This window comes from Sceloporus occidentalis, unplaced genomic scaffold (genome assembly GCF_023333645.1).
Source record: "Sceloporus occidentalis isolate IW3139 unplaced genomic scaffold, rSceOcc1.0.p SCAF_3, whole genome shotgun sequence".
NCBI classification, from domain to species: Eukaryota; Metazoa; Chordata; class Lepidosauria; order Squamata; family Phrynosomatidae; genus Sceloporus; species Sceloporus occidentalis.
The window spans coordinates 200,376,199-200,403,315 of NW_028316983.1; the positions used below are offsets into that span (position 1 = coordinate 200,376,199).

Here is a 27,117-nt window from a genome sequence, read left to right on the forward strand (position 1 = left end):
ACCTTATTTTACATTGCATCTCTCAAAATTTACTTACTGCCACTTGTCAAATATTGGAAAACAATTTTTATTAAGAAATATATGAAATAGCAGTTCTACACATTTCCAGTCAATTCCTTCTCAAATAAAGCAGTTCAGTCCAATAACAGAGCAACATGCTTGCTAACATGTTTTGCAACAATTGTGCAACTGAAATAATTGCCTTTTAAGATCTGTACATTATCTGCATTCTTAGTAGTGAAAAGTTCCAAAACATGACAGAGTGCAAGAAAAACACAAGAAAGGTGCATTAAAAAGTGTGCTTGATGCTAACATCATCTAATACTATAGAGCAGAAAGGAGTATCTATGGGAGACTAACCAAGGATTCTCCATCCCTAAAGGTATTGTTCAACAAAACTTGGCATTTTATTTTTCACCATGTTAGGCTACATGTTCACTGGCTTTGCTACATTTGCCCTGTGTAGGGAAAACTATGATAGATAAATCAGTCAAGTACCTGAAGTAGCTACAGTAACATACCTAAAAAAAATCCCTTTTATTCCTTTATGTTATGAGTTGGTGCCAGTCTGTATAAAGCAGTAGGTGAACTCTCTGATTTTTCTGGATCTTTACTTCTGGATGTGTCAGGGACATCTGCAACTGTGTATTTCAGATTTGCAAAGAAGCCCTTCTTGACTTTCTGGTACTTAAGGTCATCCGTGCTTAGGAGCCTTTTGCTTTCTTCTAGTTGTTCTTGCAGAAGAGTTACTGTAGCTTCAAGCTCATGGCCATGTTCAGCCCAGTTTTGGAGGCCTTTGATTTCTTGTTCCTATTAAAACATCAAAGATGACCAGAAATAGGATTGTTGTTGTGTGCCTTCAAGTTGTTTCTGACTTTTGGTGATCCTATCATGGGGTTTTCTTGGCAAGTTTCTTCAGAGAGGGTTTGCCATTGCCATCCTCTGAGGCTGAGAGAGTGTGACTTGCACAAGGTCACCCAGTGAGTTTACAGGGCTGAGCCAGGATTCAAATCCTGGGATCCAGAGTCATAGTCCAATGTTCAAACCATTATTAGTCATGACATTTACTGTGTTTAATGGACTTGTCAAACTCCTTATAAAGCATCCTAAATGAATGGTTAGCATTTTGTCCTACAATGGAGCACAGTTATAAGGCCATCTTGAAATTGCCTACACAACGTCAGTGGCCTCACACAATCCCGCTCTGTAAGCAGTCCGATTATACAATGCTGATAGGATTCTTGCCCCATTTGCATACTGGAGCTTCTAATGACCAAACCCAAGCTTCTCTTCTCTCCTGTATCATGCCATTTTTCTTATTTGATAATATATACCATATAGAGAGAGAAAAGGGGGGGGGGGGACATACACTGTCTGGCTTCCCCCCTTGTTTATTTTTGATGTCTGGATTTGTTTGGATCACTCCAGAATTGAGTTGGATCAAATTCATCCAATCTGAACTGGACCAGTTCACTTCAGGATTCTGCCTAGTAGTAATTTTCAAATCATGGACTAATGCCACGATACACAGTATAGTTAACAAGCAAAATCACAAATAGCTTAACACTTGGAGAAATATAAATAGCTCTAGGTATAAATTTATTAAACATACCACGAACCTTAAGGACTAACTCCTGCTTCAGTCTATTATTCTCCACTCCTGCTTTTCTGTAGGCATCATTTGCTTCTTGCAACATTTCATTTAATTTCTGTACTTTCATCTTCAGTGATTTAATTAACTACAAAACAAGTGTCCAATATTTATAAGCATTAATAACATTAATGGGGATAACTGTTGGAACCTGCAACCTTCAGTTTAGGAACCAATCAGAAAAATGGTTTGTAAAGAAATAAATAGATATAATATGGTATCTTAGGCAGGTTACAAACGGCCCTCAAGGGGCCGTTTTCCCGTCGCTGCCATTCGCTGCGTAGGGAAGCCCCAGCGGCCAGACCGCAAGGCTTCCCCGCGCAGTGAAAAAGGAGCGCCGAAATGGCACTCCTTTTCGAAACGCGGAAGTGGCGCCGCGAGGGGCAGAGCGCGCCCTTGCGGCGTCACTTCCGCCGTGATATGTCTGGACGCACAGCGTCCAAGACATCAAAATGGCGGCGCCCATGTGGATGGGCGCCGCCATTTACGACGCGCTCTGCGCGTACTGGGAGGAAGGGCCATGAGGAAGGTAAGAACCTTCCTAACCCTAATATGGCCCTTCCTAACCCTAGTACGCGCGGAGCGCGTACTTTATGGCAGTTTGTAACCTGCCTTAAAAAACATTTTAAATTTGCCTCATTGCAATACACTACAACACCACATCCCTTCCATGAGCATAGATGGATTTTGCTCCCTAAAACCCCAGAATTATCTCTAGCAAGACAGGTTGTTTTTCTTCCTTTCTTCACCTGGCACATTCCTATCAAGATTAGTGTACCATATTTTTGCCCCTACCACAACACAGCCTTTGAACATACCATTGTATTTCTCCCTTGACCCCCAGGAATAAAAAGTGGCAATTTTTAAAGGGCATTTTTGCATATCATGTGTGAGTGCTTACTGTAGCACAAGGCCAAACCAGAAAATCCATTCATCATTTTAGAAAAAGGGATGGGTTGCATCTCACGCCAGTTGGCAGAAACGCTTTTGCCAATAGTCTCAAGAATTTGATCAGGAGGGCTTTAAACTGAGGTGGGTTACAGACGGGCAAAAAGGGGTGTGTTCATGACGTCATGAAGGTGTAGCCTTTAGACGGGCCTTACCTGAATGCCGTCATGAACGCGCCGCCCGCACGCCCCAAGCAAGAAGAAGCGGCATTAAAAAGGTGCCGCTTTTTCCCGCTTCTTTTTGATAAGCGGCGTATGTGCGCATCTCCATATGTAAGCTGCTGCACCGATACGCCAGAATTGTTACGCCACTAATTTAAGTTGCCCATTTAAAAGCTCAATGTCTGCTGCGTCGCATAATGAGTCAGGGTCCCGGGACATGCGCGGTTTGCAGTCAGGCTTTAATTGCAGCGTCAGATGCCAGGCAGCTGTGGAAGCTGCGGCACAGCTGCACTCTATTTTAATGCTCGTAACCCTAACCCTAGAGCAACATGTACGCATGCGCTGCTAGAATTGTGGAAAGTTTGGAATTTAAAGTGAACCCCTACACACATTCCTGCACCATTTTCACCTAACAATAAAATAACACTAAAACTTTAAATATTTACATAGGTACAAGGGAGGTGATGGGGGATGGCAGGGGGACAGCAGTGGCAGCGGTGGCAGCGGCGACAGCTGTGGCTGTGCATTGCAGATTCAGCAAGAGCACGGGGAGCAAAGGAGAGGAGGCATCCATGATGCCAGTGAGACTGGCAACGTGCAAGCGGACAAGGATGCCATCACCAGCTGGCAGGAGGCCACCTTTGTTCTTGGGTAGGGCAGGGGAAAAAGTTTAAAGGGGCCTGGGCGCTTTAAATGTGCACATATGCTTTCTGCCGCCGGTGCTGACCACTGCAGCTACGCAGCTGCGCATCCGCCAGCCGGCAAAAGAAAAAAAAAGCCGCGTTTTTGGCCGCCCGTGCGGAAGCTGCCTCTCTCTTTGCAGCGTCCTGCAAGGCGGCGGTATGGAAGCTGCGGGTAAGAAACGGCCCCAGGTGAGGCGTCTTCACTACCCCCAGTGTGGAAGCCCCATCCACCTTAGCCACGCCCCCGGGGCGGGCGGTCTGAAGGCTCCGTATTCAGGGGAAGACACCTTCAAGACGTCTTCCCCTGCCCGTCTGTAACCCGCCTGAATTATGTGGGGGAGGGAGACAGTATTCTGGAAGGCAAAAAGGCTGGAGAAAATAGTCAAACTGTCATAGAGGGAACAAGGCAAACAGTGCAAGGACCCAAAAGTGGGAGGCAAAAAAACTTGCACAGGCAGCAAGTAAAGGGAACAAATGGTCTTAAATGTCTCTACACTAATGCACAGAGCATGGGAAATAAGCAAGATGAACTCAAAATCCTAGTGCAACAAAGTAAATATGATATAATTGGCCTCACTGAAACCTGGTGGGATGAGTCTCATAATTGAAATGTAGAAATAGAAAGATATAACCTTTTTAAGAGAAACATGCCAAACAGGAAAGGAGGAGGAATAGCCCTATATGTCAGGGACATTTACACCAGTGAAGAGATCCAGGACATCAATCATGGAAGCCAGGTGGAGAGCAACTGGATAAAAATTAAAGGGCAGGGAAACAACAAAGATGTTATGGTGGGAGTCTACTACAGACCCCCAAGTCAAATGGAGGAATTGGATGATGCCTTTCTAGAACAGATGACCACACACTCAGAAAGGAGAGATGTAGTAGTGATGGGTGACTTCAACTACCCTGATATTTGTTGGAAGTCAAACTCAGCCAAATCCTCAAGGTCTAGTAAATTCCTCACTTGCCTCGAAGACAATTTCATTGTCCAAAAGGTGGAAAAGGCAACAAGGGGGTCAGCTATTTTAGATCTGATCCTAACCAACAAAGATGACTTGGTTAATGAAGTGCAAGTGGTGGGATCCTTAGGTGGAAGTGACCATCTTCTCCTGGAGTTTGTTATACAGTGGAAAGGAGAAGCCAGGCATAGTCAGACACACATTCTAGACTTTAGGAAAGCTGATTTCAGTAAACTTAGAGAAATACTGGGGGTGATTCCATGGTCAGGAATACTAAAAGAGAAGGGAGTTCAAGATGGATGGGAGTTTCTCAAAAGGGAGATACTGAGGGCACAAATTAAAACAGTTCCAGTGAGAAAGAAAAACGGGAGGTGTCGCAAGAACCCAGGATGGATGACCAAGGAACATGTATAAGAAATGGAAAAATGGGGAAATCACCAAAGAGGATTCAAACAAATAGTGAGCCTGTGTAGAGATAAGGTCAGAAAAGCTAAAGCACAGAATGAACTCAGGCTTGCTAGAGAGGTTAAGAACAACAAAAAGGGCTTTTATGGATATGTCTGCAGCAAAAGGAAGAAGAAGGAAACAGTAGGGCCACTGCGTGGAGAAGATGGCAAAATGTTAACAGGGGACAGAGAAAAGGCAGAATTACTCAACACTTTCTTTGCCTCAGTCTTCTCAGAAAAGGCAAAGGGTGCTCAACCTGAGGATAATGGAGCAGAGGACAGAATAGGGGAATTTCAGCACAGAATAAGTAAAGAGATAGTACAGGAATACCTGTTTAACCTAAATGAATTTAAGTCTCCAGGACCAGATGAACTACATCCAAGGGTATTAAAAGAACTGGCAAATGTAAAATCGGAGCCATTGGCAATAATCTTTGAAAACTCCTGGAGAACAGGAGAAGTCCCAGCAGACTTGAGGAGGGCAAACATTGTCCCCATCTTCAAAAAGGGGAAGAAAGAGGATCCAAACAATTATCATCCAGTTAGTCTGACATCGATACCAGGAAAGATTCTGGAGCAGATCATTAAAAAGAGAGTCTGTGAACATCTAGAAAGCAATGCCATAATCACAAAAAGTCAACATGGGTTTCAGAGAAAGAAGTCATGCCAGACAAATCTTATCTCATTCTTTGATAAAGTTACCAGCTTGTTAGATGAAGGGAATGCTGTGGATATAATAGATCTTGATTTCAGTAAGGCCTTTGACAAAGTTCTCCATGACATTCTTGCAAACAAGCTTGTAAAATGTGGGCTAGATAAGGCAACTGTTACGTGGATTTGTAATTGCTTGACTGGACGAACCCAAAGGGTACTCAACAATGGCTTCTTTTCATCCTGGAGAGAAGTGACCAGTGGGGTCCCACAGGGCTCTATCCTGGGCCCAGTGCTGTTCAACATCTTTATCAATGACTTGGAGGAAAAAATTGGGGGAATACTTATCAAATTTGCAGATTACACCAAATTAGGAGGAATAGCTATTATTCCAGAGGATAGGATCAAAATTCAAAATGACCTGAATACACTAGAAAGCTGGGCCACAGCAAACAAAATGAACTTCAACAGGAAGAAATGTAAGGTACTGCACTTAGGGCCGAAAAATGAAAGGCACAGATATAGGATGGGGGACACCTGGCTTAAGGAGACAACATGTGAAGGGGATCTAGGAGTCCAAGTAGACCACAAGTTGAACATGAGTCAACAGTGCGATGTGGCAGCTAACAAGGCCAATGCGATTTTAGGCTGCATCAATAGAAGTATAGTGTCTAGATCAAGAGAAGTAATAGTGCCACTATATTCTGCTCTGGTCAGGCCCCACCTGGAATATTGTGTCCAGTTCTGGGCGCCACAATTCAAAAAGGACATTGAGAAACTGGAGAGTGTCCAAAGGAGGGTGACTAACATGGTGAAGGGTCTAGAAACCAAGCCCTATGAGGAACGCCTTAGGGAGCTGGGGATGTTTAGCCTGGAGAAAAGAAGGTTAAGAGGTGATATGATAGCCCTGTTTAAATATTTGAAGGGATGTCATATTGAGGAGGGAGCAAGCTTGTTTTCTGCTACTCCAGAGAACAGGACCAGGAACAATGGATCCAAGCTGCAGGAAAAGAGATTCCACCTCGACATTAGGAGGATCTTCCTGATAGTAAGGGCTGTTCAACAGTAGAACACACTTCCTCAGAGTGTGGTGGAGTCTCTCTCCTTGGAGGTCTTCAAACGGAGGCTGGAGGGCCATCTGTCGGGGATGCTTTGATCTGGATTTCCTGCATGGCAGGGGGTTGGACTGGATGGCCCTTGCGGTCTCTTCCAACTCTATGATTCTACACCTACAAGTGGACATCTGGCTGACATGACAAAGTACTGTATGGTCCATTAGCTGCTCCACTGAGAGACTGGCGGTGGATATAGAGTTGGTGGTTTGTAGGTTTGCAAACCAACTTGAATTGCCTCCCTGGCATGGGTGGCTCAAAGGATCACTCTTGTAAGTCTGTTTCTCATTCCTAATGAATCATAAGCTATTGTCATCTTTATGCAGGTAGAATGGAGGGGTCCAGGAGAGAACCACTAAGCCTTATCATATCACAGCCTCATATCCAATTTTCTTAATTTTTAAACCATTAACATCATGATAAATATGAAACTTATCAGCTGATGGAGATATCTTACCTCCAGCACCTTAATGTCTATGTTTTGAAAAAGTGAGGAAATAAACTCTTTACTGACTTTAAGCAAAAGAGATTTAGCACTTATAAAATAGCTTTTAAAATTGAAATTGATGAATAAGTTACAGATTTGGAGGCACTGAAGGAACATAGTTAAAATTAAAGATGGAAGTCCTGAACGGATTAACTACAGGGGAACTGTGAAAAAATAATTTGTTGTTTACCTTTAAGGAAAACAAAACATTGTCCTCACTGCTCAGTGGTGAAAGGGGAAATTAATGGACGAAATATGATTCTGGTGTCAGAGTGTATAGAATACAGCGTGTAGAGAGGAAGATCAGGGAAAGGAGGAGATCTAGTGGTGAAGAGGATCAATTGCATGTACAAGAAAATATCTTTGAAATTTGACTGCTGTCACAAATGTCATTGGGAGTTGGATTTAAGACTGGACAAATACTAGACTTCAATCAATTGATTCTGGAAGAAATAAGACAGACGAGAGAACAGCTAAGAGAAGAAATGAACCAGTTGGTTTTGATTTAAGGTGTGGGCTCAAGAAGGATATGGTAGAGGTGTTGAGAGAAGGACTAGAAAATTAACAAAGGCACAAGAGAATTAATGGCCTGGATATCTACAGATTCAGATGTTGTGATATTGATAGAACTTAAAAAGAGAAAAATGATGGTGAGACATAAGGAGGATCTTCAAAAGGATGGGGATCAGGTTTATGAATTGAACTCCTGGATTGCAAGGTTGAGAAACCTGGCAGAGGACATTATCATTTATTTTTAGGACATCAGATAAAAAATCAAACTACTCAACAGTATTATGTCAAGGAAGTGAAGAGAGTTGAGAGAATGGAAATGACAGTGGGAAAAGAGGGGACCCCAATCCAGAAAGAATCTAGTAAGCAGTGCTTAAGAAAAATAGGATGATACATGCCTCTTTTAACTTATTTATGTGGAGGGGATGCCTACTTTCTACAGTGGGATAAATTTTATGAAAGAGCCCAAGTATAAATAGATATATTTGACTGCAATTATTGGGTTACATCCAGTTTGGGAATTATTTGTATGGTTTTGGGGGATTTGATGTCTGTTCTGTGATTTATAAAAAAGAGATCATGCAGTCATGAAGATAAAATTTTAGTTGTGGAAGAACTGTATAATATAATACTTTAGTAGTCAGAATATGTGCGATGGCCATGTTTTTACAGGATGATAATTATAGGATTTTGTTAAAACTGGTAAATTGATAAAGAGCAGATAGCAGATATTTTAAAAGAACGGGATTCAATTATTAAATATATAAAGGATGGAGGAAATTTAAAGTTAGGATTTGAATAGTAGAATGGAATAATAAATATTTTATTTGCATGTATTTTAATAACAAGTTTTTAATAAGTGTATTTTATTTCAGCTAAAGGAAGCTGAATTATTATCTAGTTTAACATTAAGTTTCATATTTATCATGATGTTAATGGAATGGAGCCCTGGTGGCGCAGTGGTTAAATGCCTGTACTGCAGCCATTCACTCAAAACCACAAGGTTGCGAGTTCAAGACCAGCAAAAGGGCCCAAGCTCGACTCAGGCTTGCATCCTTCCGAGGAGGGAGCTAAAATGAGTACCCAGACTGTTGGGGGCAAATTAGCTTACTTGCTAATTAGCTTACTTGCTGTTCACCGCTATGATCCTTGGAATAGCGGTATATAAATAAAACAAATTATTATTATTATTATTAACGTCTAGGCATGTCTTCTGTATGATGAGATGCAAAATTCTCTTAACAGAATGCTGGTTATAAAATGGGCTGCTCATGGCACACACCAAGGGGCATGACAGCATAGCTTTGTATATCAGTCAACATACCAAGGACTGCCGGATGGCTTTACCTTGCTTCCCAGAAGGAATATAAAGGGTAAAGAGAAACAAATGTGCCCCATTCCATTGGCTGCAGAAGCATCTGTAGCTTTTATATTTACTTCCCCTGACCTTATTTCTTAATATTTTAAATGTCTACACACCTTTATAATGTGCAACAATAAATTATGCACATTAATTAATATCTGAATAAACTGAAATTACCTCATCTTTTTCTTCACACTGTTTCTCCAAAACTTCTAAAGTTCTCTGCATCACCTTGCATTTAGTATCTGTGTGTAACAAACAAAGATAAGAATATCTAAAGTATATTCCATATCTGATATTTGATTTTATATTTACTATTTGGTGTTTTTAATTTGTTTCCTGCTTAGTTTATGTAACTTTATCTTGTATCTTTATCTATTGTTTCATATGTATTTTGCTATTATTCTGTAGAACGTACGCTATTGGCAGGTTTCACTTTTATCATTTTTATTGATTGTATGTAAAGCACTATGTAAATCTAAAGCACTATATAAAGTATAATAATAATAATTCCAGAGAATAGTTAAGCTCATTAATACAGTATTTGTTTCTCACCTGAATTAAACACTCCTTCTGTAGAATCTGAATTAGGACCTTTGGAAGACAAGGAATTTTGTTCTTCAAGTTTTAAATTCATCTGTAGTATTTTCATGTCTCTGTCCTATGCAATGGAATAAGCTACAATACTTTGAATGTTTATACAAGTAGCACATTTTTATTCTACTGAAAACTACTTTGAAATTATTAAAATAGTTCAATATAGCTACTCCTCCTCCTCCACAATCTGTCCTATAGAATCTGTATAAGTAACATTTTCTCTGCATCAATTATATACAGCATTTTAAACAAACTTCATCTATAAAACTTTTTAGATTTTTATTTTAAAAAAGAAACCAAAAGTTTTGGCACCTCACAGGTCTCCTCCAGACAAGACCAAAGTATTCATTCTGGAACATATCCAGACAAGGTGTTCCCTCTCTTTTTTATTGTTTCATTTTTATTTTATTTTTATTTTATTTTTGGAATTACAGTGGCACTTTGGTACCCACTGGGGTTTGGTTCCATGCATCCTGTGAATACCAGAAGTCAGTGGATGCTGAACTCTCATTAAATACAATGCCATATAAGGTGCCCCTTATATAAAATAAGAAAATCAAGGTCTGATGTTTGGAATTTATATACATTTTTTAATATTTTCAAACCATGGATGGTTGAATCTGCGGATAAGAAATCCATGGATATGGAGAGCTGACTGTATACTGTTGCAGTTGATCAGTGAACTTCTGCACTTCTATTTAATTTTTTATTTTTAATTCAAAGAGGAGAAAATATGCTCTTTGACCCACAGGACCATTTTAGCAAACCATGTTCCAGTTTTAACCTTGGGAAGAGCCTTAGGACTACAGGGAAATTATGGGAAAACATACCTCAACCTTTGCTTGTTCAGCTAGAAACTCTTCTATTGGAACATAATGTTCCTCAATTTGCTCCACTGCACATGTATATGCATGCTTCTTTATGGCCTCCTTGTACATTTCAAATTTACTTTCCAGTTTTTCTTCATAATTTTCTTTCAGATCTTCTAAGCGTTTACTGGATTAGGATAAAAGGAAAAAAGGGAGGGCAAAATAAATCTAGCAGCACATTTAAGACTAACTGATTTTTATTTTAGCATGAGCTCTCTAGTATCAATCCTCCATGATATCCTAATCCTAGGGATTAGGATTAGGATTAGAATTAGAATTGAGAATCAGAAATAGCCACAACACAGTACACTTTTAATTACTTGACTAGTCTTACTTTCCTCACCTTTCTTGCATTATATGTCAGATAATGAAATCTCAGTTTAATAAACCATAGTTATGAATTTCAGCCACCCATATTTTTACTTTAATCCTCATTAATGTGAGGGAGTCAGGAGCCACAATTAACAGTTTCTCATACTGTACAGTCAGAAGTGTGGGTTGCAGTTTATCTGAAATATAACTTAACAAAACTAAGCAAAGATACAGATGTTGTATGTTTAAGCAATGAGCTAGAAAGTTGTAATATGATGTTGAAAATAGCAAGTCAGCTTCCTGACAAGTGTTCTGAAATAGCTGTATGCAAAACAAACCTCATGTCAGATGAAATGTCTTTCTTGATTCCAGTACTATATTGATCCATAATCTATATTATTCTATAAATCTATAAACATTCTGTAACTCATGGCTATCAGGCATTGCTCAAAGCCGTAGATACACATGGCCATTTCGGTCCTTGCCACTACAAGGTCGCAAAGCTCACCTCCATGCTTTTTCTGTTTCCATCAGCTGTTGAAACATTGCTTCAGCCATCTCTTTGCGTATCTGCACTTCAAGCAGTAGTCTGCTCTGTCTTTCTCCAATGAGTTTGTCCTTCAGGATCTCAGTAGTTTTCAAGAGATCCTGCAGTATCGTCATGAGCCAAATGAAGAACAACATGGAAACAAAGAATGGAAGCCAACCATAGATGGTACATGAATTATCATTTCCTATTCCTTAGAGTGGGGGGGGGGGGGGGAATCTGGCACCCAAAATCCCTCTGGGGTTAAAAAAAACAATTTGAAAAAAATTCAGACCACTTGCAGATGGTTTTTCACACGCACACACACTCATGCCCTCAAATGTGTAAAAATGTACCAGTTTAGCTTTTGTTCCCCAGAATTCCCCAACACACAAAAAAACCAGCCAAAATCAGCCAAACATGGCAACCCAAAGGGCCATGTCACTTTTGGTGTGCCAGACACATGGGTGAGACACATAGGAAGATTGTGGCTAAGAAAACTGGTTCCTGCAGCCACACAGCTGCCCTACCCTACATTAGATTTTCATCAAATTCCAATTATAGTATGTCACATCTAACAGAAACTTCTTATGGTACTGATTAAACACCAGTGATATACAGTGAGATTTCTAATTTAGGGACTGGGCCAGTTTGTATTACAAAATATAGTCTAGCTATATGGTACTGTTTACTTGCTACACTGATTTATGAAATGGTCCCTAAGAGCCTAGCCCATGAAGCTTATTGTCTCTTTTGAAATAAAGGGATGAAACAATTATCATTGAGAAATCAACACTTTGAAATTACCTCATGGCTCATAATAGTAATATCTATTTCTTCATCTGCTTCAGAGGAGGAAATGTCAGTATCTTCTGGAAGCTGCTCACTAGAGACATCATCAAAGTGTACTGAAGAATTCCTTTCTCTCTCAAAATGTTTTTTTGGGAAATAATCAAACATTTTGTGTTGAAACGTTTGACTAACCTGATAAATAAAGAAAAATATGAAGAGGTTTAAAATGAAAAGGAATATTAGAAATTTCTCCTTAATTTTAACTTTGAATTGTTTGCCCCTGGAAAGCAACAACAGGAATTGTATAAACTGTGGATGGCATTGCTACTCAAGAGACCATTTGTTGACACTAGACTGACAATTCCAATATCCAGCTCACATACTCCTATTTTAGCAAAGCTGTTTTCTATGGACCTTTTCAAACAGGCAAAAAGGACGGGAGCATAGCATAATGCTCCTATCAATGTTGCATGATTTGGTAAAGATTTTCAGATGACATCACGATACACCTGCCATTATCCCATGAATAAAGACAAATTTTCCAGCCACTTTTCATTCACGTGTTATGCTCCTGTCATCTGAAAAAGTCCTATGTCTCTGTGTACAATGGCCACCAACCTTTTGCCACTTGGTGCACTCCATACAGTTTGGAGCATACTTCCATCAGACCACTCTAGCAATTTTTGCTAGATATATTAAAATTCAAATGGTACTAGTTATTTGGCCTTCAAAATGAAATTCTTATCACATTTTCAGTAGTCTTCCCTGTTGTGCTGGGAAATTGTTAGATGGTGCTTCTTTTTGATTAAGGCTGAAATGTTGATCTACAATTTCAATTTAGGATTAGATTTTTTTGGAAAAAAACCCCCAAACTTTGATATTACAATGAAATATTTATTAGCAAAGGCCATGGCATGGGAGCTAGGGCTCTGATGGCGCTATTGTTCCAGTTCTATTTCCCCGTTCTTTAAAAAAGGAAAAAGCCAGGGTTGGGTATGGGATGAGTACTTCCCAGGGATGGAGCTGTGCAATACAAGCCATTGCTGTGAGTTTACATCCTGCAGCTAGCGCAGGAATGAAAAGCAATGTACTAATCTCCATTGTTTACACTGACTGATAATGACTTCTCATGGTTTCAGGCTAGCAACTGATAAATCTGAGAACCCCTTCATGAAGAGTACTCTTTCATTGAGTTACAGCAGGTTTGGAAGTGAGTCTACATCAGAAAATGCAATCACTAATTCAGGACTTGATTACACCAATGAAATCATCTTAGTTCAAGAAACCCAAGGACAGAAGTAATTCAAAGAACGAAGAATGTCATTTCTATTTTTTTCCCCAGAAGAGCTAGGATTGTAATGTAGCGGCATGAACAAATTTATTCAGAAAAAGCTAGTTTTGCATCTCAGAAGATTATGTCCCAAAGTACATCAGATTAATTTGGACAAAGCAATAGAGTATTGGAATACTGTTAATTATATTACTGGAATTTTAAAGAGTGTGGATTATTCTGCCTGCATGGCATGGAGCTGGCTTAGCCAGGAGAAGCTGGCATGCAAATTTAAATTTCCCCAAGAGGTATTTGATTTTGAAAGAGACAGCACTGTTAAACGTACAACACTTTTGGCATTTTGTGAAAAGCGGAGAACATTTCTTACTTGTTTGGCTATGGCAGAAAATTTCATTACATGCAGCGTCTCATCATATGTAGAGGCACACTGATTAATGTTGACGATCATGCAAGCTTTGCCTTTACCACAGAAGAAGGGTTGAAATAAGCGTGTCAGTTTACTCTCTCGGAAGGGAATATAGGCTGGTCTTAATCTTGGAGAGAAATATGCATGAACAGATATAGATGTCTTGTAAAAGCAAGTTACATTATGTTATTCTAGTTATATTTAAATTTACACTTCTTATTTCTTCCTTCCAACCATAAATCAAGAATGGAGAGGTCTAATTCAGAATGCTTAAAATCTCTTTTAGAGGGAAAACGCAAAAATCTGAGCATGTGTGAGTATATGTGTTTGGATGGAAAGAGAAGGAGAGCATGGCTAAGAAAGCAGCTGGGAAATTTCTTAAATCACTGACAAAAAACAAGAAGACTGAACTCCAAAGCTAAAATTGCCATACAAATTAAAAATGTAAAAAATCCCAAATTAGCAAAGCCTGGAGACTTTGTGGGCAGCATAACCAATTAACTCTTTCCATTAAAATTGGAGAATGATGGTTCAAGTTGGAAATTGCTGAGGTTTCCTCAGATTTTGCAAACTTAATTTTAGACTCAGAAATCAGTCCAAACAAATAGAGCTCTAATGTCTTTGAAAAATCTTGGACTTGGTAGTAGTAGAAGAGGAGTAGCTACTGAGAACTCATCTGTTTGTGCCCCTGCTACTTGAATCTGATGCAGAAGTGACGAAATTATATTCCATTGGGCATGTAAAATAATACAGAATTATTGGGTGATTTTTCAAGGATGGCAGCTTAAGAAAAGATATGTTTGCTGAAAGCAAAACTCACTATCCATGTTTTGGTATGTAAGATTCATTAGTGCTAAAGGCAGTAATTTCCTGGAACTAGGTGTGGGAAAATACTTGGAGACAGACATTAGTAGAGAAGGGAAGCAGAAGATACAAACACAGCAAATTTGGAGCGGTGAGTTGTTTAAAGGTGAAGCAAACACCTTGATGTATATTGAAGTGGAAATCGGGTGGCTCCCCAGATGTTGTTTCACTGCAAATCTGATCAGCACTAGCAAGCACAGCCAATTATGAAGGTTGCTGGGAATTGAAGTACAACATCTTGAGGGGCTCATGATTCCTGCCCCAATATCTATGGAGATAGTTTAGCAATCTGTGGTTGGCATTTAGTTCTATACATATGGTGAGAGTTTACTTATACTATGTTGTCCAGATAGATATGGAGATACACCTACCAACTTATGTATATTTACGTCTGTGCCATAAGTTATGATTATAACTTACAGTACTTCCTAACCCAAAGAAGCAAAAACCTGCATACCTACTCTTGGATTTCCTGCTGCTAGGGGAAAAATGGGAAACATATTTAATTAATTAACAGTGTTAGGGTTCAATAATTGCTTTGGTTACTTACTTTGGATTTTGATTTTGTTTCAGAGCTGCAATGCACTTTCCAAGAATAAGAAGAGAATTATTAATATTCCCTGCTTCTTTAAGCCTGTCCCCAAATGTTTGTGCTTTATGGCATCGTTCTGACCCAGCCAAGTCACAGAGAGAGAGTCTGTAACAAAGTAATAGGTATATTTTTATGTTACATTTAGACATGGTGAGGTAAATGAGAGCCACTCTTTTTATGAACAGCTTGCTTGGAAACTATGAAGTGATTATCCAGGGGAAAAAAGTTGGATCCAATCTAGACTCTGTACAACTTGCTAGTCTTGACTAAATCAATCATCATTGGCTTAGAGGATCTACCATAAGCATGATTAAATCTTGATCCAATGTAATATTCTTACATTCTATCTTTAGGCACATCAAAGACCCTAAGTATCCCAGTACTATGTACAGTGACAAGTAGAGGCTGCCATCAGCTCAGTCCTGGTCCTACCTGGTTATTTATGAAATTTGTCACAACTAGACACAGAATCAGAGGACTATCACACAGGAGGCAAGTGTCCTTCTCCTGTCATTAAATCCTGCTAATAGTGTGATCGCTATTCTTGTCCCATCTGTAAATAGTAATGGAGGTGTCATTTGGTATTAAAGGAAACTCCTGTTAATACCAAATAATGCCTCCATTACTGTTTACAGATGGGACAAGAATGACAGAAGTGCATGGGGGTGTGATAATGTTCCCCCCGATCATGCTATTAACAGGATTTAATGGTGATTTAATGACGGGAAGAGGACACTTGCCTCCTCTGTGTGATAATCTTCAGAGATACAGTACAGTGTACTGATCCAGTACTATCATGCAAGAGTGGAACGCTCACTTTCACGGAGAAAACATTCACTTTGCACAAAGCTCTATATTAGCACTTCTCTAACTATAGTCTTTCAGATATTTAGGACTTCCACTCCCAGAAATCCCACCCAGCATGGCCACTGGTCAGAAATTCTGAGAGTTTAAGTACTAAACATCTGCAAGACCATTGTTTGAGACAGCTCTATATGACAGTGGGGAAACTGCAACAAGTCAAATAGCTGAAGGTCATTTTCAACACTCCAAGATCCCCCAAACTCCTTTTGGTATCCGAATGAACCTCCCCCCCCCCCCCCCAACATTTAACACATCCTCCAATCCTGGTATCATTTTAAATTCAGGAGATATCTTTTTTTTAACCAGGGTGTAAACTGGAAGCTAACTTCTTGGTTTATTCTGGATTAAGGAGGTAGTACATAAAGAAATCCCAGCAGACCACAAGTTGATTGAACATGAGTCAACAGTGTGATGCAGCAGCTAAAAAGTCAAAGTGATTCTAGGCTGCATCAATAAGAGTACAGTGTCTAGATCAAGGGTAGTATAGTGTCACTCTATTCTGCTTTGGTCAGACCTCACCTGGAATACTGTGACTAGTTCTGGGCACCATAATTCAAAATTGATTTTGACAAGCTGGAGCATGTCCAGAGGAGGGTGATCAAAATAGTAAAAGGTCTGGAAACCATGCCCTATGAGGAAAGACTTATGGAGCTGTGTATGCAGTGATATGATAGCCCTTTTTAAATACTTGAAAGGATGTCATATTTCCTGACAGTCAGAGCTATTCAACGGTGCAATATACTGTCTCAGAGTATGGTGGAGTCTCTTTTCGAGGTTTTCAATAAGAGGCTGCATGACCATCTGTCAAAGGTGCTTTGAGAGTGTATTTCTGCATGGCAGGGGGTTGGGCTGGAAGGCCCTTGAGGTCTGTTACAATTTTGTGATTCTATGAAATAAAGACCACTCCCAGGGGAGGACAAAAATGTGGCACAACTACACCTGACATACCCTTGGAAATGTGAAATCGTGTTTTTTATTTAAAACACTGAAAAAAGGTTTAAAATTCAGAACAGCATCAGGGAGCAACAGGTTTGTTTCTCAGGTCCTAAAAAGGGACAAACATGCTCCTCAATCTCTGGCAATTTGCCTACCCTGTGGTCTTCATGTTACAAACTCAGATGAAGTCATGTGCTCTTTGTCAAAGCACATTCACAAAGAAAATCTTGTCTTCTGTCCGCACATCAGCAAAGGTGTGAGACATTCAAAGCAAATTTCTAATATTGCAATAATGCCAGGGGAGGAGGCATGTTAGTGCTTATCTTTTTATTACTGTTTAAAAATAAGAATATTACTGTGTCCTTAGATATTTTTTCTAAAAATGTCACAACAAAGGGGAATTCATACATAGGATATATTGTATTGTAGATTCCACAGATGTAGGAAGATACTTACTCAGAGACTCCAAGAATACTTGGCATGTCCTCATCACTCAGGCTGAGCAGGCGGATAGAAAATATGCTGTGACTGGAAGGAAAAAAAAGACACACATTTAAATCTTGCCATGTTATTTATTTAATTTGTATTATGTTCTCTGTGATATGCATCTTGGTTTTTGGCTGCTGTGCAGTTTGGCAGAGGTAGCTGTTAACCAATCAATCCAAATATGCATTGGCCTTAATCTACGACTATATAAAGATGCCAAGATGCCATTTACAAGGTCCGCAAAAATGCAAGTTTGCAGCTTGCCATGTGATATGCAGGCCTACTGTCTTGAGAAAACAAGCCTAAAAGCCCTACAACAAATACACTGTTGTCTGGATTGTGGCCTTAATAACTTCATTAGCCTCAAAGAGGAAGAATGTACAGTATATTAGAGGCAGCAAACCTTCTACTTGATTGCTGATTCATCCTAGTGCACGCCAAGCTTCTATTCTTATTTCCTATTTTAAGTATTTTACAAGCCTCATCAGGACTCTTTATGTTGATCCATTTTAAGTCTAGGAAAAGAAAACATTTTTTAAAAGTTGGGATGCTTAGAAGAAAGAAAATATATTCTACCAAGACATGCTGTGCCTATAGCTTCTTCAAGATTTTAAAAAGTTTGCTTATTTTAGCATACTCTACACCCCTCCTGCAGTAAATGGGGTTTAATGATTAATATATAGCATTGGGCATGTTTTGAGAGGTCATGATGACTGTGGAAACTAGGAAGTTATACATGTAGAAATCACACTAACCTGAGGACATGTGTGAGACCTAGTTACAAGGTCTTTGTTGAGCACCTCACACACATCCTTCCCTGGTTCCTTGCTTTTCCTCTTGCAATGTAGACAAAGGGAATCCCATTGCAAAGCAGTCAGCGATCATAACATTCACCTAAATTCATGGTTTGTTCCCATTCACCCTTGTTGCCAGACCATTGAGGGATTGTCTAAAATCTAATCCATATTTTATCAGCCATTCCGGATCCTTTTTGTCAATTCTTGGGAAAGACATTGTTGCACCAAATATTGTACTAAACTCCCCATGAGTGTATGAAATGTTGCTCTGATATGCCTTGCATTTAATAAAGCCACTTCACTGTGGTAATTAAAAGTTGCAGCTGGTATGGGACTGGAGAGAAAATAAGTTTTTTGAGGGGGATGTTTTTAAAAACCCTGAGAACTAAAGCAATAAATACCAATATGAGAGGGCTACAGCCTTAACAGTTGCTGTTTCACATTATTTTGGAGCCTATGTGAACATGGAAAGCTCTGAGTACTTGTTAAACAGAAAAGGATTTTCTTTTAACATTAACTGAATACATTTTAAACCTACATGAAGAGAAATGAACTGAACAAGGGGGGGGACAGTAGTAGAGTGCCCTCTGCAGTTAAGAGTTTGTTCATACATCTAGAGGTGCCATCAGTCCAATAACAAGTACATATTGGTGAGTGGTTTAAACAGTCTGTCCTTGGATCCAGTAAATAATAATTCTACTGAAGAGGTAGCAATACAAAGAAAATGGAAGTGTTACCTTTAACATAAGAGTTTCCTCCTTGATCCTCACAGATCCTTAAAATTTTGCGTTTCTGATTTTTCAATGCTGGTATTAAGTCCAGTAGGTCATAAACATATTCATTGTATATTTCAAAGAAAGAAACCCATACAGATGCCAGGGTCCTCTGACACTTGTCCAAGGGCTCAGAATGCACAAGTTCAGGTTTTGGATCTGTCAACCAAAATTTAAGGAGTAGAAAAAATAATAATTCATTTAACAGTTGTTTATCACTTAAAATGAACAGTGAAAGGCAAAACTGGCTCAACACATTTGTCCTATTTTGTTCACAGTTACATATACTTTCTGAAAGACAGAGACATCATTGTCCTTCTTTAGGTTAGCATCTACGTAGCATGCAATTACCAGTTTGATGCTTTCACACCAGTCTTTTCCTTCCTTTATTACAGAAATCAATCCTGCCTTTTATGTATAGTGGGCTTTAGGTCAGCAATAAGTTTACACTATTTTGACAAAAAAAAAAAAATCAGAAAAATATTTACAAATTACCTAATTTATCTGAAGCAAAATTTAGTGAGTTACAGCTAATAGAAGCCAAGTCAGATACATCCAAAGATGAGGGAGCCTTCCACATATTTTCCGTATCCTAGATAAATACAAAAAAATCCACTAAAATGATCTTGAATAAGTAGTACTTATTCAGTAACAATATTATACCTCTGTTCTGCTAGCTGTAAGATGTATATTAGATTTTTAAATTACATGGCCTAGTTTATAATCAATTAATTACAATAATTACAAGACACAAATTTTAGACCAGCTGCAACTCACTATATAAAAAGCCATAGTAATTCTCCTATGATAGGAACTTGAATAACTTCAAATAAATTACTAGGACTATCTGTAACTATTCAAATAAAAATTAGGCGGGTTATAGACCGCCATTAAAGTACGCGCGGAGCACGTACTAGGGTTAGGGAGGTGCGGTGCTTCCGCACCTCCCTAACCCTAATACACGCTCTGCGCGTAAAAAATGATGGTGGCCGTTCCAGACGGCCGCCGTCATGAGAACGTCACAGCCGCGCCGCCTCTACACGGGGCGGCGCAGACGTGACGTCCTCGCTCCGCGCCAGGGCGCCTAGGGCGCCCTTTGCGCAAACCAGGAAGGAGCTCCGTTTCGGAGCTCCTTCCTGGTTTGAGGCGCCGCTTTGCTTCGCTGGGCACAGCCTTCAGATGGCTGCGCCCAGCGAAGCAAGGGAGAAAGGGCCCGAGCGGCCCCTTTCTCCCCCTCCCTGCCGCCGCGGGGTGTCCTTGGGGCTTGAAGCTTGAAGCCCCAAGGACACCCCTTTTCAGGCTGCCTGAAAAGCAGCGGATCGGGGCCTCAGCGGCTGCCGTTCTGGCTGCTATGGCCCCGATACACCGGGGAAAGGGGTGGGTACAGCCCGCCCCAAATAGGCGGTCTGTAACCCGCCTTAGAAAAATTCAGGGCAATTTATAAGACATATGTACACTTTTTCGACATGGAAAGACAATTGGACACAGGAGCATCAGTATACGTTCAGTCTCCATGTGTGATTGGATGTGGTACAAATGTGTATGTCTATAGGAACCTGTACCACTGTTTAGCATTTACATATTTCAGTTGTTTCTTGAAAAACAGAAGTACTGTAGACCTAACTAAAAGTTAGGCGAGAAAGCAGAAACACATATTTCCTATGCCTGCAGGAACAAGCAATAAGTATTTACAGCAGAACCTTTCTGCGCCTGTATGCAAAGGGATCTTGTAGCACCTTTGAGACTAACTGTGGAAAAGAAATTGTAGCATAAACCTTTGTAGACTTGGGTCTACTTCCTCAGATGTATGGAGGAAGATCTGAGGAAACAGACCAAGTCTAGAAAAGCCCATTTTACAACTTCTTACTCAGTTAGTCTCAAAGGTCCTGCAAGATCCCTTTGCAAAATTGATATTCCAAATTTATAGGACCATGTTTCTGCTTTCTGTACCTACTATTTTTCACAGGAAATACATCTACTCTGCCATTTTCTCTGTGAAGGCAATTTATTTCCAGTTTCACAGCCTAGCTTTTTTAAAAAGCACAATTAGGGTCATTTACAGGGAAGAATTCAGGGTTAGGTCTGAACTTTCTTACTTAGTCATTGATTCTGCTTGCAATTCACCACTCTCCCATATAAGCATTCAAAGACAAATATAAAGTTTCCATGGAATGTTTTCTACCTTAATGTGACTTAATCTGAGTTTGGAAGCCATACCTTTGGACTGCAACTCCTATAATCCTCCACCCAGAAAGGCAAGTGGTCCAAAGCAACTTTCCAAGCTCTGCCTTTAACATGTGGTAAAATAGAGCAGAATATAAAAGGGTGTTTCTTACTGACCTCTTTCAAAGAAGCAAAAAGTGCAGCTTTTAGGGATTCTTCTTGTTTCACCTGCATATCATTTAGTTGCTTGATCAGATTACTGAAGCATGGTTTTAAGTTCATCTTTGTATATTGCCTTCCTCTGACATGGTTAAAGATCATATCAAGAGAACGAGGAAGGATGCCACCATCTTTTGGACCACCTATGGAAACAATAGCTTTATGGTGTTATCTGCCAGTCAGATGAAATGTTGCATTTTCCCCTCCAATGAAAAAAGTATACCTTGAATTGTGAAACTTTTGCCTGCATTTGTGACACCATAGGCAAACACAAGCCCATTCATCCCACTGATGTAAGCTTTTACTATCTCGTTCATTGTACCTTCAAAAAATTCACTTTGAGAAGTGTCTGGTCCAAAAACCTAATAGAAAACACAAGAATATGAGATGGTCATTGAGGACACAGATTATCTCTACCTTGATGAGACAAGGTGTTAGCATGTCAAGGTGTCCCATTGTTCAATTGTCAAAAGCCATGTGATTTTTTTCAGAGGGAAAGACAACACTTCGTCATCATCAGAAGCAGAGAATGCAGAAATGCAAGGAGAGAAAGCGTGATTCCCCCCCACAACAAGAAAAGTTAAAATTTATATCCCTACTAAAAAAACTGTTTGCACTTAATTATGCATTGAATCCCTGTGTAATGTAACTAGAAGGAAACTATCCTGAAAAAGTCTTACCCTTTCCAAACATAGAATCAGACTATACATATGGTCTTTGTATTCTGCTACGTGTGCATTTTTAAAAGACCACCTTTGGAACAAAAGGAACTTACTCGTGTGAAAGTGAACTGATGTGCAGATTGTCCAATCCTCTTGTCACTGTTCCTCATTGTGGCTGATTCTTTAGGTGCTTGAAGAGTTACTGTCTCTTGATTTTCAATAATTAAGCAGCCCTTAACAGAACATGTATTATTGCAACAAAATTCCTAATGCATTCTTTGTCTATTAAGATTCCAAATTCCAAATATATATCTTAAATATTTATGTGCCCTAATAGCTGTTTCTGACATTCCTCAACTTCACTGTTTTCTGTACAATGTACATTTTGATATTTCGACCGGATATACAATTTTAAACTTTACTGCAGAAGTTCTCTTTTCTGACAGAACATTTTTCTTTAATATTCCTCTTCAGTTGAACAGGTAACTGGCCATTTTAAAACTTCAGTCCTGGAAGAGGCAACCCCTGACTACTGGCCATGCTGGTTGGGATCAATGAGAACTGCAGGAATTATTCACTGCCACCTCTTGCTGTCTTATCTCTTTAACTTCTGTAGCAGCATATAATTCCAAAGTCCTTGTGATGGGAAACCAGAGCTGAAGTCTGGTTCCCCTACAGGGAAAACAGACTTGTGTCCCGCAACTAACCTGATTTTCATTGTTTTCAAGTTCTGCCTTTGAGAAAGGTCGCACTTTCAAATATACTTTCAGCGGCTGATACATCGCCTTAAAAATAAAGGATGAAGGCATTAACAAAGACTTTTACACTTGTGCATCTCTACAGTTAAAGTATCCCCTTTCTTAGGTATCCTACTTGTCTTCCTTCTCTTTCCAGTCTTCTCTCTAAAAGATTATTCCTCCATCTTAAAACCTACCTCTCTTAAAGCAGAGATAAGCAACCATTGATGGGTTGAAGGTCACATTGGCTTGCTATGGCACTTTGGATGGCTACATCCCCTCCTGTCATACTCCTTGACTTACGTTTTCATTATATGCCTCCTTATTCCCCTTAGGGGCCATAGACATAATTTTTTGCAGGATTTTTAAGGCCTCCTGTGACCTCACTTGATCTTAAAACACCCATGTCCCCGATAAAACAGCAATTCATCTTCCCTAAAGAACACGGGGACATTTTTTTTGAAAAAAATAAAAAATATATCAATGAGGAGAGTGATGTGTAAACCACAAGGGTACACTTTGCCCATCTGTACCCTAGAGCAAATACACAGGGCCCTGTCCATACGGGGAGAGGTGAGCACATTGAATAATTTGCTATGGCCTTAGCCTGGAGGGGTTAAACCCGTAAAGCTCTAACATCAGCACCCCCACACTCCCTTTAATGCAGGAATAGATAACTGTGGGGAACCTGGGGATTGCATTTTGGGTTTGAGAAGTCTCCAAAGTCTCCACTTTAAAAATCCAGAATTGAGAAGAAGAGGGGGAGGCATCCACCTTTAAAATACTGTTTCATTTGATCCTGCTCTAGTCAGTTTTTTTTTACATGTTGGTATTTAGCATAAATTGTGGCTTGCTTCTATGTTTTAGGTCATGCCAAATGGAGCTCATGGTAGTAGTCCAACAAAAGATGTGTGAGCATTTTAGGCTCATACATACATCCCTACCCAAAGTATCCATATAGGGCATGCTTTTATTTCCTATCATTTTGTATATTTAGAGCAGAATAGTAAAGCCCACTGTGTTCAATAAAGCACATGCCCTATTGAGCTTGCTTAGGACTTTAGTGCTAATTATTACTTGTCACAGATGTTAACTAAAAATGTTACTTGCATCAATGCCTTTTGTTTAAAAACTAACTATTTGAATATAAGAATTGAGCTTTCGTACTATGTGTTACACCCATGCAGTAAGAAACCATGTGAATACCTTCACATATAAACACCACATTGCCTACCTCCATTTCTTGATGCTCTCCAGTACTAGGTGCTTGTGACAACTCCATGGGCAAAGCTAAACTCTCAAGAGACATCGACTCTGACATATCACATGCCACTACTTCAGGTATTCCATGTTTTTTCTGCCAAGTCATTCTTTTAGTTGTAATGGGAGAAAGACATGACATATTTAAACACGCTCTAATGTTTAAAAAGACAGCAATCATTTGGATTTTTTTAAAATAGGCCGTAAATCATTTCCCACTCAAATAAATAGGTTTACAATTGGCTAGTTTCATTTGTCTTCCATTGCCAAATATGAAAAGTTAATTACAATGAGGGAAAGTGTATTCATTTCAATGAGCTCTAAATTCTGCCACCCTGCTCTGGACCCAATCCAATGTCTCAATACTCATAAGTTCATTCAGAGCCTTTGACATTCAGCAAGTTGCAGTTAATTTTACAGCTGCAGAACTGTAAATGCTGTATGTCTCACAAAAACAACTGACCCAAGCCTCCAAACTAAGAATATGATGCCAGAATTGGGATATGGGCTGAGAGGGAATACCTGTTTGGTGCATAGAAAAATGACTCTGCTCATGTACTTCTAAGAAAGGCATTTCTCTAACAAATGCCTTTTCTGTTTTCACAGACTTCTAATGGGAATATAGGTAGAATATAGCTTCTGAGCCCATTAAAAACATCTTCAACCAGTTCTCTTCAGGCAAAAGGCTGTTTAATGAATTCTTCCCATTTTTCTCTACTCTTAGTTTTCCCCTTCTTTACATCCAGGTTCACAACTATGATTATGGCTTGAACCTCTGCAGAGCTAAGATCCAAATAATATTATGCAAAACAAATTTACTGACTGTAATCTTAAACAGAATTACTTCAAAATAAGCTCTACTGAATTAAACCAGCCAACCAATCTGTAAACTCTCTACTTCTTTATTTCCTACACATTATCCTGATTCTTCTTCATTCTTACCTTTAGACATATCCTTTATCTATTTTTTTCTATTATGCACTTAGAAACCTTTCTTCTTACTTACCTAAGATTCCTCTAAAAACAATGATTATTATTTCTTATCTGTTTTTCCTTTTAAACAAATAAAATCTTTGCCTTTTTCTACTGCTCCAGCAAGTACTATTATGCCCCACCCTCTGAAGTTTTATAGGCAAGGAAATCCAGTACTTAGCTCCATCAATTAACTCACATCATCCTCCAAATGATTCAGAAGGGCACCCAGTCAGTTCAAAGACCTCAGCTCCACCCAATCAATAATGGAGAAAACTAATAATATGAAGCAAAGCTGCCATTGGAAATAGCTATCCTTTCCAGAGTGAAATGATCCACTGAAAACAGCTGGAAAGAAAAGTCCCTGCTGAAAACTTGATGCTTACATGGGATAAACCCCATTGAATTCAGTAGCACTTACATCTGAGTAAACATTAAGAGGATTAAGCTGTAGAATGGAGAACTTGTGCACATTTAACTGAGAGTATGAGGGTCAGTGTGGTTTAGTGGTTTGAGTTTTGTACTACAACTCTAGAGATCATGCTTCAAATCCACCCTCTGGCATGGAAAACCATTGGGTGGCCTTGGGCAAGTCATACTCTCTCAGCTTCAAAGGAAGGCAATGACAAAAACCCCTCTGAACAAATTTTGCCAAGAAAACCCCATGAAAAGATTGCTATATGTCAGACACAATTTGGAGACACACAACTAAGCACAGTGGTAGCTACTTTGGAGTAAATGTGACCAGAATTGGGCTGTGGGTGTGTATATATCAGGAATATCTAGTGGAGTAGGAACCATGGGAATCAGGCAACAAAGAAAAAGCCAGTTGGAGGCATACACTTGATGACTATCCTCTCTACTTCCTACAGCAGCATATGCATGCAGTGGGAGCGAGGGATTGCTTGTTGCAGTTTGTTACTTGTGCTGTTCTTCTGCTTGTGGAAGATCCTGGATACTCCCCTGTTGTTGTTGTTGTTGTGTATATTCAAGTAATTTCTGACTTATTGCAATCCTAAGGCAAACCTTCCATAGGGTTTTCTTGGCAAGATTTGTTCAGAAGATGTGTGTCTTTGCCTTCCTTGAAGGCTGAGTATGTGACCTGCACAAAGTCATCCAGTGGGTTTCTATGGCTGAGTGGGAGTTCAAACCATGGTCTACAGAGTCATAGTCCAACGCTCACAGCACTACACCATAATGGCTTTCTCATATTTCCTGGGTCTCTTGAATGTACTTTTTTGAGATCTGACCAAATAAGTTTTTACTCCCTTGTAAACTGGCATACCAATGAGAATAGCTTGCTAACCAGAGGCAAATGGTTACTCAAGTGGATATCCTACGAAAGTATCAAATCCAAGTAAGCCAGTGAGTTTTAACTGAGTGATTGAAAACTGCTACACACCTGTAGAGGTTCACAGCCAGTTAAGAGAGCATTAGCTTATTTACTGTTTTTTTTTTTAAAAGCTCAAAAATTCACATTATAGTATCTTGTTCAGGACAATTCAAAGCTTACTAGATGTTATGCCAAGTTTTTGTGTTCTTTAGAGTTCTTCATTATACAACTTTGACAAGGCCTTCTCAAAGGTGGAGGAAAGCAGCCTATTCTTAAGACATGAAGTAGAATTTTAAGACAAGTGGAAAAGCCTGCAGACATTAAAAAAAATGTCCAGTAGACACCAGTGTTTCGTGAGATACTCTCAAAGAGAAACAGCTGATCCTCTAATTTTCAAAACATTAAATCAAGCTTTTATTCAAATATGTCACCATTACTATAGACAAAACTCAATAATAAACACCTGAGTAGAACCGTGGCCGTCCCCCCAATTTTTGGCAAGTGATGCTGGCTACTTTTTGGGAACCTGATGTGAAAGCATTTCCTTTCCCATCTGTTACACTGGAGCACGATTATGAAAGCAGCAGCAAACTAACTTGATATATTGTATCGAACAGGAAACATGCAGTCCTCTAGATCAGCCTTTCCCAACTTTTTAACCTTTAGGAACCCGCGAAACAATTTTATGGGAA

The 27,117-nt window shown here is 39.5% G+C and overlaps 1 protein-coding gene across 2 annotated transcripts; it reads right to left on the minus strand.

Annotated features, from left to right (window-relative positions):
- Positions 1 to 114: 114 nt before the first annotated feature.
- Positions 115 to 24,220, minus strand: LOC149317339 (kinesin-like protein KIF20A). 2 transcript variants are annotated; one of them, XM_089517334.1, is made up of 18 exons: positions 24,095 to 24,220; positions 22,831 to 22,908; positions 22,237 to 22,356; positions 21,685 to 21,823; positions 21,420 to 21,604; positions 19,575 to 19,671; positions 19,044 to 19,238; positions 17,913 to 18,024; positions 17,480 to 17,551; positions 15,182 to 15,328; positions 13,729 to 13,894; positions 12,086 to 12,262; positions 11,261 to 11,400; positions 10,402 to 10,567; positions 9,530 to 9,635; positions 9,152 to 9,219; positions 1,620 to 1,739; positions 115 to 810 (listed from the first exon to the last, which is right to left on the minus strand). In XM_089517334.1, exons 1-18 carry the CDS (start codon positions 24,179 to 24,181, stop codon positions 538 to 540), a joined length of 2,448 nt encoding a protein of 815 aa, XP_089373460.1. In that variant the 5' UTR covers positions 24,182 to 24,220; the 3' UTR covers positions 115 to 537. The 2 variants fall into 2 exon arrangements, with proteins under 2 accessions (XP_089373460.1, XP_089373461.1); XM_089517335.1 differs by having other exon boundaries at positions 681 to 810; positions 1,613 to 1,739.
- Between the last annotated feature and the right edge of the window lie 2,897 nt (positions 24,221 to 27,117).

Excerpts from the sequence above, each read along its gene's own strand:
- LOC149317339 (XM_089517334.1), bottom strand. The coding sequence starts at position 24,181 with ATGTCAGAGTCGATGTCTCTTGAGAGTTTAGCTTTGCCCATGGAGTTG. Across the intron at positions 13,895-15,181 it reads AAACAAAATCAAAATCCAAA|ATTAAGACCAGCCTATATTC; the intron begins GTAAGTAACCAA and ends TTTCTCTCCAAG. Across the intron at positions 9,220-9,529 it reads AGAAGGAGTGTTTAATTCAG|ATACTAAATGCAAGGTGATG; the intron begins GTGAGAAACAAA and ends TGTTACACACAG.